The 12,287-nt window shown below is 58.8% G+C and overlaps 1 protein-coding gene across 9 annotated transcripts in view; it reads left to right on the top strand.

Annotated features, from left to right (window-relative positions):
* The window catches only part of PC (pyruvate carboxylase), a 102,375-nt gene that overhangs the window by 76,750 nt on the left and 13,338 nt on the right, over positions 1 to 12,287 (top strand). For 8 of the 9 annotated variants that reach the window (XM_081239548.1, XM_081239551.1, XM_081239552.1 and 5 more), the window contains 9 exons: positions 2,721 to 2,856; positions 2,966 to 3,150; positions 3,488 to 3,653; positions 3,748 to 3,893; positions 4,016 to 4,133; positions 4,422 to 4,573; positions 6,329 to 6,447; positions 9,008 to 9,170; positions 11,291 to 11,473. In XM_081239548.1, coding sequence (XP_081095674.1) covers positions 2,721 to 2,856; positions 2,966 to 3,150; positions 3,488 to 3,653; positions 3,748 to 3,893; positions 4,016 to 4,133; positions 4,422 to 4,573; positions 6,329 to 6,447; positions 9,008 to 9,170; positions 11,291 to 11,473 — 1,368 coding nt within the window. Of the gene's footprint in view, positions 1 to 2,482; positions 2,505 to 2,720; positions 2,857 to 2,965; positions 3,151 to 3,487; positions 3,654 to 3,747; positions 3,894 to 4,015; positions 4,134 to 4,421; positions 4,574 to 6,328; positions 6,448 to 9,007; positions 9,171 to 11,290; positions 11,474 to 12,287 lie in introns of those variants that run through there. The other variant, XM_081239555.1, reaches the window with a different exon arrangement.

The raw sequence follows: 12,287 nt of genomic DNA, 5'->3' as shown, positions 1-12,287 counted from the left end.
TCCTTTACTGCAGCTGAAATCCAAGATACAATCCAGGAGCACATGTGCATTTCATTGTTATGGCTCTTTAGTCTCCTTTAACCTGGAAGCTCTTTAGTCTTTGTCCCTCATGACCTTTGACACGTGTGAAGAGTCCAGGCCAGTGGTTTGGTGGAACGGCCCTCAGTCTGGGTTTGCCTTGTGTTGCCTCCCGATTAGACTCAGGCTGGGCATCTGTGGCAGGAACACCCGCAGGTCCTTCTTGGCCGCCCGTCAGGAGGCATGTGATGGCCGTTTCCCGCTGGTGATGTTAACCTGCATGGCGCGTCCTGGGGTGCCTGCCAGGTTCGTCCGCTTTGTATTAATAAGTAAGGACTGTGTGCTCCATTTTAGAAGATGAGCCAGAGCCCAGCGAGGCTGCTGCCCCACCCCTGACATTCGCACTGCTGGGTGGGACCCCGGGCGCCCACCTCCCGCCCTCGCCTCTGCCCCTGTTGGCTCTCAACTCCCGAGAGCTTCTGCCACAGTCCCACGGCGCTTCCTGGCTTTCCTCCCTCAGCCTCCTTCGCTGGCTCTTCCTCCTCATCCAGAATCAGCGTTGGTGCACCCGCTGCTCCTCCCTTGACTGTTCTGTCCCCAGCAGATCTACCCCAGGCCCAGGGCTTCCAACCCCACCCTTTTGCTGAAGCACCCAGGCTTCCTGCCTGGCTCTGACCTCTTCAGCAGCCCGTCCCCACCCCCAGTCTGGTCTCTCCTGAGGTGGGGGAGGCACTTCCGCTCGCCCATCCTGGGCTTCTTCCTTCCCCTCATCTTCCACAGTGAGTCTCAGCGAATCGAGCCTGTTGTACCCCAGATACCTCCCCACCCCCTCTGCCCCCCCAGTCAGAGGTGCTGTCTCTGTCTCAGCCCCTGCGCAGCCCCACACGTGCACCCTCTTCCCGTCCTCGCTGCTCCGAACCCAGGCATCTTTTCCAAACACGCAGCGGGTCGTGCCCTCCACCACCATGTTGGGTGAGAGGCGGACGCACCCAGAGGCCTCGGCAGCCTGGCCCGTCCCGCCTTCAGCCGTGGGGTCCCTGCCCCCAGCTATCAGACCGGACCTTTCTTGGACACACCCAGCTCCTTCTTCCCTCGGGTCCTTGGCCGTGGCTGTTACTGTGCTTGGGGTGCGTTCCCTGCAGATCAGATCTGCGTGTGGCTGCGGCTTCCTCCATTTAGGTCCCCAGGTCTGCGCCCTCCTAGGAGAGGCCCACTTAATATCCAGCCCCCCGCCTGGTAATTCACAAAATGTTACCTGTTTTCTTGCCCTTGGGGCACTAGTCGTGATCTGAAAGGACCGTATTTCTGTCTGTTTTTTTCCTTTTCTCTTCTCCTTCCCTGGGTCTACCTCCTGTGAGAGCCTCCTGCCTTGTTCTCGCCGCCCTCGCCTGGTGCTGTGCCTGGCTCTCCCCTGGTCTGAGGGCTTCCCTCGTCTCTCTTTCTTTTTATTTCCTTATTTCTTTTCTTCTCTTGTCTTTCTATTTGGTCTTTATTTCCCCTTATCCGTCTTGTTGGCCATAATATGATGCTGAGGTTTTTATATATTAAAAAATATATTTTTTTATGCTCCTTACTTAAAACAAAATGGCTGAGTCAAGCATTTAAACTTTACTGAGAAATAGTTCACGTGGTTAGCTGGATAAAGGCACCGGAGCAGGGGTAAAGGACCGAATGCCAGTTTGGGCTCTGCTGTAACAGCTGTGTGACTTTGAACACACTTTTTAAAGCTCGCCTGGGCCTTGGTTTTCTTCATTTGTAAAATGAGGCGGGTGGTTGACCTCTGAAGATGTTCTGCATTCTGGGATGTAAATTGCCCTCAATTTATTTTTATTGTGATAAAATATATATTGATATAATAGAATTTGCCATCTTAACTATTTTTAAGTGTATAGTTAGTTCACTGGCATTACGTACATTCACACCGTTGTGCAACCGTCACTCCTGGCCATTTCCAGCACTTTTTCGTCTTGCAAAACTGAGACTCTGTCCCCTTTAAACACTCCCCATCCCCACCCCCATCCCCTGGCCCCCCCACTCCCACTGTCTGTCTCTGTGAATTTGACTCCTCTAGGGACCTCATCTAAGCAGAATCATGCTGTATTTGTCTTTTTGTGACTGGCCCGTTTCACTGGCCCTCAGCTGGGTTTCATGACTAATTTACTTAGTAGCCCTTGTAGCAAGGAAGGTTTCTGCAGTTTGAAGAAATCTGCATTTTAACTAAGCAGAGGCTGTGCTTCCCGAGAGCACACTGATGCGGGTTCGCTCCTGGGGAGATCCACTGTCACCCTCCCTGCCCAGCCAGACGGAACCCTGAGGGAGGGACGCAGGGGTCAGTGTGGGGCACGAGGGTTCTAAAGTCTGGGGCTGCCTGGACGGCTGTGCCCAGCAGAAGGGACACTGACATTACACACTGTGGTCACACAGGGCTGCTGGCTGGTCTCTGAAATTGCTTTAAAAGCTTGAAGTGCGGTGCTTTAGAAATTATAGTGAGTATTAGAGTATTAGGGTAAGCTTGGGGTGCCATCTGGGTGTGAATTTGCTCCCTTCCCTATAGTCACTCAGCCCCGCAGGGAGGAATCAAGGCAGCAGTGGTGCTGGCTTTCATGCAGGGCTGCCGGGAGGCTGGCGCGGGGCCCCCCCTCTTCCTGGGAACCCTCCCAGAGCTGAGGCTTCTCTAACCTGGCCATGACTTCCCTCCCTAGATGCTGAAGTTTCAAACTATCCGTGGGGGCCTGAGGCTCCTAGGTATCCGCCGAACCTCCACTGCCCCCGCTGCCTCGCCCAGTGTCCGGCGCCTGGAGTACAAGCCCATCAAGAAGGTCCTGGTGGCCAACAGAGGTGAGCACAGCGGGAGCCAGTGTCCAGCCCCTGCTCCCTGCCCCTTTTTCTGCGTCTCTTAGGACCCAGGGATCTAAATTCCCATCCTGTTGCCCACCCCCGGCCCCAGGCGAGATCGCCATCCGTGTGTTCCGGGCCTGCACGGAGCTGGGCATCCGCACCGTGGCTGTCTACTCGGAGCAGGACACTGGCCAGATGCACCGACAGAAAGCTGATGAAGCCTACCTCATCGGCCGCGGCCTCGCCCCGGTGCAGGCCTATCTGCACATCCCAGACATCATCAAGGTGGCCAAGGTGAGCGGGGCTGGGATGGGATGGGATGGGAGCCTCTTGAGGGCCAGGCCTGGGTCCTGTGCCTGCCCCCCCAAAACTTGATGCTGCTGGCAGTGAGTCCCTGTGAAGGGATGAATGACTGAGTGAGTGAGCGAATGAATGAGTGAGCGAATGAGTGAGTGAGTGAAGGAATGAGTGAATGAGTGAGTGAAGGAATGAGTGAGTGAGTGAAGGAATGAGTGAGTGAGTGAATGGAGCAAGTGAGGGGGGGCAGGCGCGAGGGCTGCAGGGTTTGGGCGGGCCTGTGTGAAGGGCTTTGAGGCGAGCTCCACTCTTCTGACACCACCACCCCCGCCAGGAAAACAACGTGGATGCTGTGCACCCTGGCTATGGGTTCCTGTCAGAGCGAGCAGACTTTGCCCAGGCCTGCCAGGATGCCGGGGTTCGGTTCATTGGGCCGAGCCCTGAGGTGGTCCGCAAGATGGGAGATAAGGTGGAGGCCCGGGCCATCGCCATCACTGCAGGTGAGGATGGGGGCCACGCAGCTCCTGAGGAGGGCTGTCCGGGGTCGGGGGCGCTGCTGGCGGGCTTCGGCCTGACCTGCCTGTCTCCCAACAGGTGTCCCCGTGGTCCCCGGCACAGACGCCCCCATCACTTCCCTGCACGAGGCTCACGATTTCTCCAACACCTATGGCTTCCCCATTATCTTCAAGGCCGCCTATGGGGGCGGGGGGCGCGGCATGAGGGTCGTGCAGAGCTACGAGGTGAGCAGACGCCAAGGGCTGGGAGACCACCTGCAGAGGGACTGGGGTGCTGGGAGCGGGCGGGGCCGTGCACAGCAGAGCTTGGGGCTCACTGTCTCCTTGGCCCTCGCCTGCCCTCCCAGGAGCTGGAGGAGAACTACACCCGGGCCTACTCGGAGGCTCTGGCCGCCTTTGGGAATGGGGCGCTCTTCGTGGAGAAGTTCATTGAGAAGCCGCGCCACATCGAGGTGCAGATCCTGGGTGAGTGGGGCGCATTCCCAGGGCCACAGCGCAAGGCAGCTGCCAAGGACCCGCTTCTTCTGGCCTGGGGAAAGCTGCAGGGCTCTCCCTCAGGGAGACCCTCCCCAGGAAGGTGGGCTGTGAGGCCATGCTGGTCAGGCCCGAGGCCTCCGTTGTACCTGTTTCTGTCCTGGCTGAGACACCACTGGGAGCCGTGCCGAGCGACCGCAGTGCTTGCACAGGGACCGTCAGCAGCTCAGGGGTGTCTGGGCCCCAGGAGGAGCTGAGCACAGTCTACCTCCACCCCAGGGGACCAGTACGGAAACATCCTGCACCTGTACGAGCGAGACTGCTCCATCCAGCGGCGGCACCAGAAGGTGGTCGAGATCGCCCCTGCTGCCCACCTGGACCCCCAGCTTCGGAGCCGGCTCACCAGTGACTCTGTCAAACTTGCAAAGCAGGTGAAGGGCAGGGGCTCTCAGGGACAGAGTTTGAAAGCCAAGGGCACGGGCTCCTCCCCATGTGGAGACAAGGAGCCCATTCCTGCAGGCTTGCTTTGAGCTCCTGCTGGCATAAGCCTCACGGCCGGCGGTTGCTGGGGTCCAGATGTGGCCAGCTGCTGCAGAGCAGGGAGGCCCACGGTGACCAGCTCCGGGACGGGGGCAGGAGGACTGAGGGCTGATGCGGGGCCCTCAGGATCCTTGCTTTGCAGCCTCAGAGGCGCTGGGCCCAGAGGCCAAGCCTGGAGACCAGAAAGGCTGAGAGGAGGAGGGAAAGAGCCACTGGTCCCTCCTTAGTGCCCTCTGCACAGACTGAGTTTCTGCGCAACACCAGCGAACCCCGGGAACGAAGGGAGTGAGAGTCAGTGGGATCTCTTAAGATTAAGGAACAGTATTCAGGCATCTCTTCCTCACTTCTTCTTTTTTTTTGGCTGTGCTTGGTCTTCATTGCTTCACGCGGGCTTTCTCTAGTTGTGGCTCGCAGGCTCTAGAGCGCAGGCTCAGTAGGTGTGGTTCACGGGCTTAGTTGCCCCGCGGCATGTGGGATCCTCCCGGACCAGGGCTGGAACCTGTGTCCCCTGCATTGGCAGGCGGATTCTTAACCATTGGGCCACCAGGGAAGCCCCTCGCTTACTCTTAACTGTCCCCTACATCACATCTATTGCAACCCATTTGCTCCCCAGGTCCTCCTCCGCCTGTCTCTGCTCTGCAGGGATGTGGAGTGACTGCCCCCAGGCCGGCCCGGGAAAGTGCCTGCCACGCGTGACCAGGCTGCAGCAGGGACCCTGCTCTCTGTTCCGCTGGGGCCCTCCTGACCCCACCCCCACTCAGAGGCCAGGCATCCTACCCCCACCTCTGCCTCCCCATCCCAGAGGCCCGAGTGGACATTTCTTCAGATCTGCTCTCCCCGGCTGCCAGGTGGGCCCCTGGGCCTGCTCTCCTTCCAGAGCCGAGCTCCCTCAGGCTCTCAGGCAGCCCGCACCCACGGACCACGGACGCTTCTGTAACCTTCCCCAAATGGAAAGCCAGCCACGGCTAACGTGCGGCGTTGATTAGGGTCTGATGATAGTTGAGATTTTGGTTCCTTTATAAGAGGACTATTCTTGCCTTGAGTTTGGTCTTATTTATTGGCTTATGCTGTGTCTCCTTCCAGAACAGATTTGAGGGAGCTGAGTGAAGTCTAGTTTGTGGTTTTGGTAGGACCAGAAGTGAAGCTAGAATTAGGCTTGTATTTTGAGTTAGAGCCTCATCTGTTGGTTCCTCTCAAATGGCACCTCTTTGGGTAGTGGCCAGAAGTGATGATGGAGTAAAGTAGAGGGGAACCTTCTGAAGACCCTCTAAGAATAAGAAGGGTCCAGGGGAGGCCAGGGTATGCGCAGGTGGGCCTGTGCCCAAAAGCTGAGGAGCTGCTGGGTAGAGGGCACCGTCTGGGCCAGACAGGAGCTTCTTTCTGCTCGCGTCTCACCCGGACAAGCCCTTAGAGGTGTGTGCAGCCCTGTGTGCGGTTCCCGTGGAGGCCTGGGGTAAGACGTCCAGGCCGGGGCCCACTGGGGGGTTTGGGCTGTCGCCGCCCGGGGCAGGGCTGGTGGGCCGCCTGCCATCGGTGGGGGCGGGGTTTGCCGCCGGCTGTGCTATTATGGAGCCAGCCCAGTGGATGAGCCTGCCTCCCCATCGGGCTCCCACCACTGTGCCCCTGCTGATGCGGCCACCCCACAGGTGGGCTACGAGAACGCGGGCACGGTGGAATTCCTGGTGGACAAGTACGGCAAGCACTACTTCATTGAGGTCAACTCGCGCCTGCAGGTGGAGCACACCGTCACCGAGGAGATCACCGAGTGAGCACGGGGTCGGCCCAGTGACGCAGGGGCAGCCTCCGTGACCAGCCCGCGGCTGCAAACGGCGGGGAGCAGTACTGGGAAGGGGCGTCTCCCCCATCTTGTGTGAAATCCACATCAGGTGGTTCCTAGGGAGTGGGCAGCAGGAGCTCGGCTCACTGTCCACTGGTAGAGAATATTTAGGGATCCAGGTACTTACTTTTTATGAAAATTATTATTATAAAAGCATTACATGGTTATTGTAAGAATTAGTACAAATAAAAAAAAGCAAATAAAAATGACTCAGAACCCCACCCCTCAGAAACGGGATGCTGAGGAGGTTCCCGGCAGGCTGTGCTGTGTGCTGCACATCATGACCTCGCTGGAAGAAGGTGCCAATCAACCCCATTTTTCAGATGACGGAACTGAGGCTCAGAGAGGTTAAGAGAGTTGCTCAAGGTCACACAGCTGGTCGTCTCCAGCCCTGTGCTGTGTCTCCTACGCCCACACTAAATCTTTTGGTTTCTTTCCATCTTTATTTACTACATAAGTAGTTTGACACAACTGAGATGTTTTGTATAGAACTTTTATTCTACATTTAAAATTTAATATTTGTCTAAGGCATTCCCATTCTTTCCAAATACTTTAAGTGGTTGCACACTATTCCATCTTCTGGGTATTTTATAACTTATCTACATATTCCTCTATTTTTAGACAATCAGATTGTTTGGCTTTTGTAGTTATTAAGGGTGTGTCAGTTAACATCTTTGGGCCTAAATCTTTGCCCACCTCTCTCAAGAGTTTTGAGGACAGACACCTTTAGTAGGATTACCTGAGCAATGGATAAGCAACATCTCACCTAAAGAACCTTCGAGACCCCTTGTTCCAATTTGTTCTCCCACAAGCATTGCGTATAGACATTCCAAAAAAACCTGCCCATTTTATAAACAATTAATATGTCCTTTCATTGTTTGAAAATACATACATTGAGCCTTTCAAGTGTTACACCCTAGCTTTGGGCCAGTCCATCTCACCATGGAACTTCTTGGACAGTTCCTTCCCCGACCCCTGACCCCACCTGAGACTGAGGACGCTGCTGGGGCACCTGCCTTTGCCCAGCAGGTGCACGGAAGGCCTCAGAGTCCTTGCTCTCTCGAGGTAAAGGCTGAGTCGAGGCACATGCTCCGGCCTCACCCTCTGGCCCCGTGAGACTTTTCCCCATTGCGTTGCTGTAAAATTTTCTTCAATCTTGAGCCTGTTCTGAGCCTGTTCTGCTAAGGATGGGAGTCTTTGCTTGCTCGAGAGCAGAGGTTTTATGTCAGACAGACACAGACTGGGGTGCAGCTTCCTCCCAAGTCACTGGCTGCGTAGAACTTGGGTGGGCTGCAGCCTCTCTGACCCTCGGGCTCCTCCTCTGATGGGAATCACAGTGACTCAGCATTACTGTGGAGGTGAAGCTTGGAAAGAGCACAGCCATGGTCTGCGGTGTACAGACGCGGCGATGTGTGGTAATCCTCCTCACTGCTGTGGAGTGGTTTAGCAGGAAATACGAAAACACGGAGGAAGATCCGCCAGGGTAGTAGTTCTCAGGCTGTCCTTATCATAAGCCTCGGTGACAATAAATTTAAAACCTTGAGGTGTTTTTTTTTTGTTTTTTTAACAGGCTCTGGTGAAATATAACAGATTTGATGCTTCTGGTTTTTTTGTTTGTTGGGGTTTTTTTCTTTTTTTTTGCGGTAAGCGGGCCTCTCACTGTTGTGGCCTCTCCGTTGCGGAGCACAGGCTCCGAACGCACAGGCCCAGCGGCCATGGTTCACGGGCCCAGCCGCTCCGTGACATGTGGGATCTTCCCAGACCGGGGCACGAACCCGTGTCTCCTGCATTGGCAGGCGGACTCTCAACCACTGCGCCACCAGGGAAGCCCTGAGTCTTTTTTTTTTAACAGCTGTTCCACTTAGATTTGTTGCTGACCTTAGGAGCATGGCAGTCAGTGAGGGTGTGCTTAGAAAACCAGGCACATTTGGAGAGCTTTGTACTCTGAGATCTTCTCTGAAGGGTCTTTCTTGGGGACAAGCCCAGCTGCAACATAGGTCCTGGGAGGGTGGCATCCTGACCACGATGGTGCCCACCGGTGTGGACCCTCCAGTAGCTTCGGCCCCATCTCAGCAAGCCTGGCCTTCACTATAATCCTGTCATCTTGCAAACTGGCCCCCAGCCCCACCCAGCACACACCCTGTAGCACATACCGCTCCTAAGAATGAGGGTCTGAGCCTTCAGATCCGGGCTTGACCAAGGGAGGGTTTGGGGGAGGCAGGAGGACAGAGAGACTCCAGGGAAGGAGTAGCGCAGAGCGTGGGGAGGAGTAGTTTGGGAGCGGGCGCGAGATCAGGCAGACGCTAATGTTTCAGCCGCCCCTCCGGCTGCCGCGTCCTCCTCATTCAGACCCTGCGGGTTCCCAGCCTGGTCTGGTTGGGAGGAGGCTGCCAAAGGGTCAACCGGCAGGGGCGGCGGGGCCGGGGCTGCCCTCGCCCATCCCCTGCTTCACGCTCTCCCCCTCCTCTGCCTCTCCCCCATCCTGCAGTGTGGACCTGGTCCACGCCCAGATCCACGTGGCCGAGGGCCGGAGCCTGCCTGACCTTGGCCTGCGGCAAGAGAACATCCGCATCAACGGCTGTGCCATCCAGTGCCGGGTCACCACTGAGGACCCCTCGCGCAGCTTCCAGCCAGACACCGGCCGCATTGAGGTAGGGCCGCCTTCCCACTGAGCCCGCCACCAGTCTCGGCCTGCTTGCAGACACTTTTCCCGGGGGCACGAGGGAGGCTGTGGGCCCGGCAGTGAAGGAGGCCCCTGGCTTGAGCTGACTGGAAGCTGGCTGAGAGTACGTGGGAGCCAGGCACTGTCCAGGACTAAAGGGGAGAGCGCTCCTGGGGAGAGACTACCATGTGCACAGGCCGGAAAGGCCAGCGGAGGGGATCACGTGGAACAGGGAGCAGACCAGCTGGGTGCCAAGTGCAGGGTCCCTGGGAACGAAGCCCAGGCCCTTGGCTCGTGTCACAAGAACCCAAAGCTTCACTGCCCACCAAGCAGCGCTGCTGGCTTCTGTCCTGCCTTCAGTCTGAGGGAGACCCTGGGTGCAGCAAGGGATTGGGGCCCGTTATGTCTCAGTGGAGGGGACGTTCTGGGCCAAGGGACCCATCAGGGATGAATGAGGGAGTCGGGGAGATGGAGGGGGCCAGGGAGGAGACCGAGAGGCAGGCTCGGCCTGTCAGGGGCTGAGAGAGGGCCTGGGCGGGCTCCCCTGCCCCTCCCCTGGGCACTCCTCTCTCCCCTCCCCTCCCCTCCCCTCCCACCCCAGCCTCTGGGCCCGCTGCAGGCAGGAGCCCTCTGGCCTCCTGGGACTCCTGTTCCTTGGTCCTGTCTCATGCCATCAGCTAAGGATACCTCCAGTCCTGCACGTCAGCAGTGCTGTCAAAGGCTCTGCTGGTTTAGTGCTCCCCATCTGGCCCGAGCCTCTGAGGAAGCAGGATGCGTGCGGGAGTCCAGGGAGGAGGGCGAGGGGGATTTTGAGACAGACCCTGAGTTCCTGAGACAAGGGACCGGGGGTGGCCGGGGAGGGAAGGCGAGCTCTCTGGATTCTGAAAGCCACGCAGAGCGGCTCGGCTTGAGGCAGAGCTGCCGCCGGAGTTCCGTTCCTGGAAGAGGGTCCGAGTCCACAGGTGGGGGCCAGCCCCAAGGCCAGAGTGCTGTGTGCTGGGCGGCCCCGACTTCTCTGCCCTCGGCCGGGAAGGGGCAGCTCGGAGACGCAGTGCTGCCTTGCTGCACTTCCACCTCCGGGGCCTGGCTCCTCCGAGCCTGGTTTACCGCAGAATATTTTTAGCTGACAGTTCCTGCTCACAGCTGCGTGTTCACCCTTAAATATTTTATTGAGTTCCTTTTTATCGAACACGGGCCTGTGTCCCTTAGACGCGGAAATACGGTGCAGCGTGTGTCCCAAGCCCCCCGGCTGTCCCTCCCGCCCCGTCTCCCTGACCTGTGCCGCACACGACCCGGGTGTAGGCTCTCCCTCCCCCTCCACAGATGTTCACGCCCCAAGCCCCTGTCCCCGTGCCGTGGCCCCCCTCCCCGCATCGGACCATTTGGAGCCCCCGTGCGTCCCCATGAGCCGCCTCTCTGACCCCTCTCTCTCTGCTTCCCTTCCTGGGCCTGTGGGCTCCTGGGTGTCTCCCTGCATCTGGCCTGCCTCCCTGTCCCTAGTATTAATCATCCGCTCACTGGCTCCTCCCATTTGATAGGAAGGGAAGGTGGGGGGGGCGCGGAAGCCTTTCCTGTCACCTCGTATGTTAGACGCCCCCTGGCCTGCCCCCGCTTGCCTTGCTCTTGGCCTGCAGCATCCTTGTCACCCGTGTGTGCTTCCTCAGTTGTTTGTCTGCCCCCTGCGGGCAGGGGACTCTGTTTTAGCTGCTCTGTCCCCACTACCTGGCACGAGGTGGGCACACGTGCTGTGGAATGAATGAGTGAACAAATGAACAAACCTGAAAAGCAAGAGGGTTGGTCAGGCGGGCAGGGTGGCGGGCGGTTGGATCTGGCCGGCTTGCCCTGGTCCCTCCGTGCCCTGCAGGCTCCGCATCAGCCCTGAGTGCTAGGCGCCAAGCCCTGGGGCTGGCGGGGCATGCCCTCCCCATCCCTTGTCCTGCCCCCTTTCTCCTCTTGGGGAGGAGCGAGCGGTGACTGTGGCCCTTCCTCCACACGGTGGGGTGCCCCTGAGTTTGCTGGCAGAAAGTAAGAACTTCACAAGCCAGAGTTGGGGTTCACCTGTGCACGGCCCTCAGCACCCTGCCGGCCCACGCTGGCCTCTCCCCGCAGGTGTTCCGGAGCGGGGAGGGCATGGGCATCCGCCTGGACAACGCCTCTGCCTTCCAAGGCGCCGTCATCTCCCCCCACTACGACTCCCTGCTGGTCAAAGTCATCGCCCACGGCAAGGACCACCCCACAGCCGCCACGAAGATGAGCAGAGCCCTTGCCGAGTTCAGAGTCCGAGGCGTGAAGGTGAGAGTCTGCAGGCCCGAGATGCCCATTGGCCTCTCGGTCAGGCCCTGTCACTTGTGTATAGCTGGAGATGGAATCACAGCCACACACTGTCTTGTCCCTGAGGCCAGCGCTGCTCGAGTAGCTGCAGGCACTCCCTGGGCAGACGCTGCCGCCAGACGCTCTGCAAGGCAGGAGGGCCAGCAGGACGGGGCTCTGCCCCTCGGGGATCACGCTGCCCAGCCCCCTGTGGAGGGTGGCGGCCCGGCAGACCCACTCCTCCTCCTCATCTGAGAGTCCCGGGGGATGCTCTACCCGTGCTGAGGACACCGTCCTCCCCTGCCCACTGCACACGGGGAGCTGGGTGGCTGATGGCCCCTCCACACCGCCCTCTCCTTCTCGGCTGCTCCAGCCCTGCTGCGTCCAGGCTCGGCGCTGGGTCTGGGGCGCGTGGGCAGCACTGTCCTCTCTCAGCCCCACGTCATTCCCCTCACCTGTTGACGTGCTCCACGGTGTCTGGCAGGTGCTCCGAGGGTGCCGAAGCGTTTTGAAAAAGCACGTGGGAGGGAGGAGCCTGTGGGGCTCAGCCCACCTCCCGGGGTCCGTGCTACGGGGCCTCCGCACTTCCGTGAAGTGCCTTAGGGCTCCCGGCCGGGGGGCCGTTTCCTGCACACGTGTCGTGACACTGTGTGCTCCACCCGCTTCTCGCTGCGGGGGCTTGGTCTCCCACCACGGCGTCCCAGGGCTGCTTCCGGTGGGGGTGGCCGGTGTGCAGGGGGCCCGGCCACCCCACCCTCGCCTGCCTGCTTCTGTTGCTCTGTGTTGTCCTGTTGGT

Source organism: Mesoplodon bidens (assembly GCF_964165515.1).
Source record: "Mesoplodon bidens genome assembly, chromosome: 7".
Classification (NCBI taxonomy): domain Eukaryota; kingdom Metazoa; phylum Chordata; class Mammalia; order Artiodactyla; family Ziphiidae; genus Mesoplodon; species Mesoplodon bidens.
Note: the sequence above shows the minus strand (reverse complement) of the source record. Positions and strands in the feature narration are given on the sequence as shown.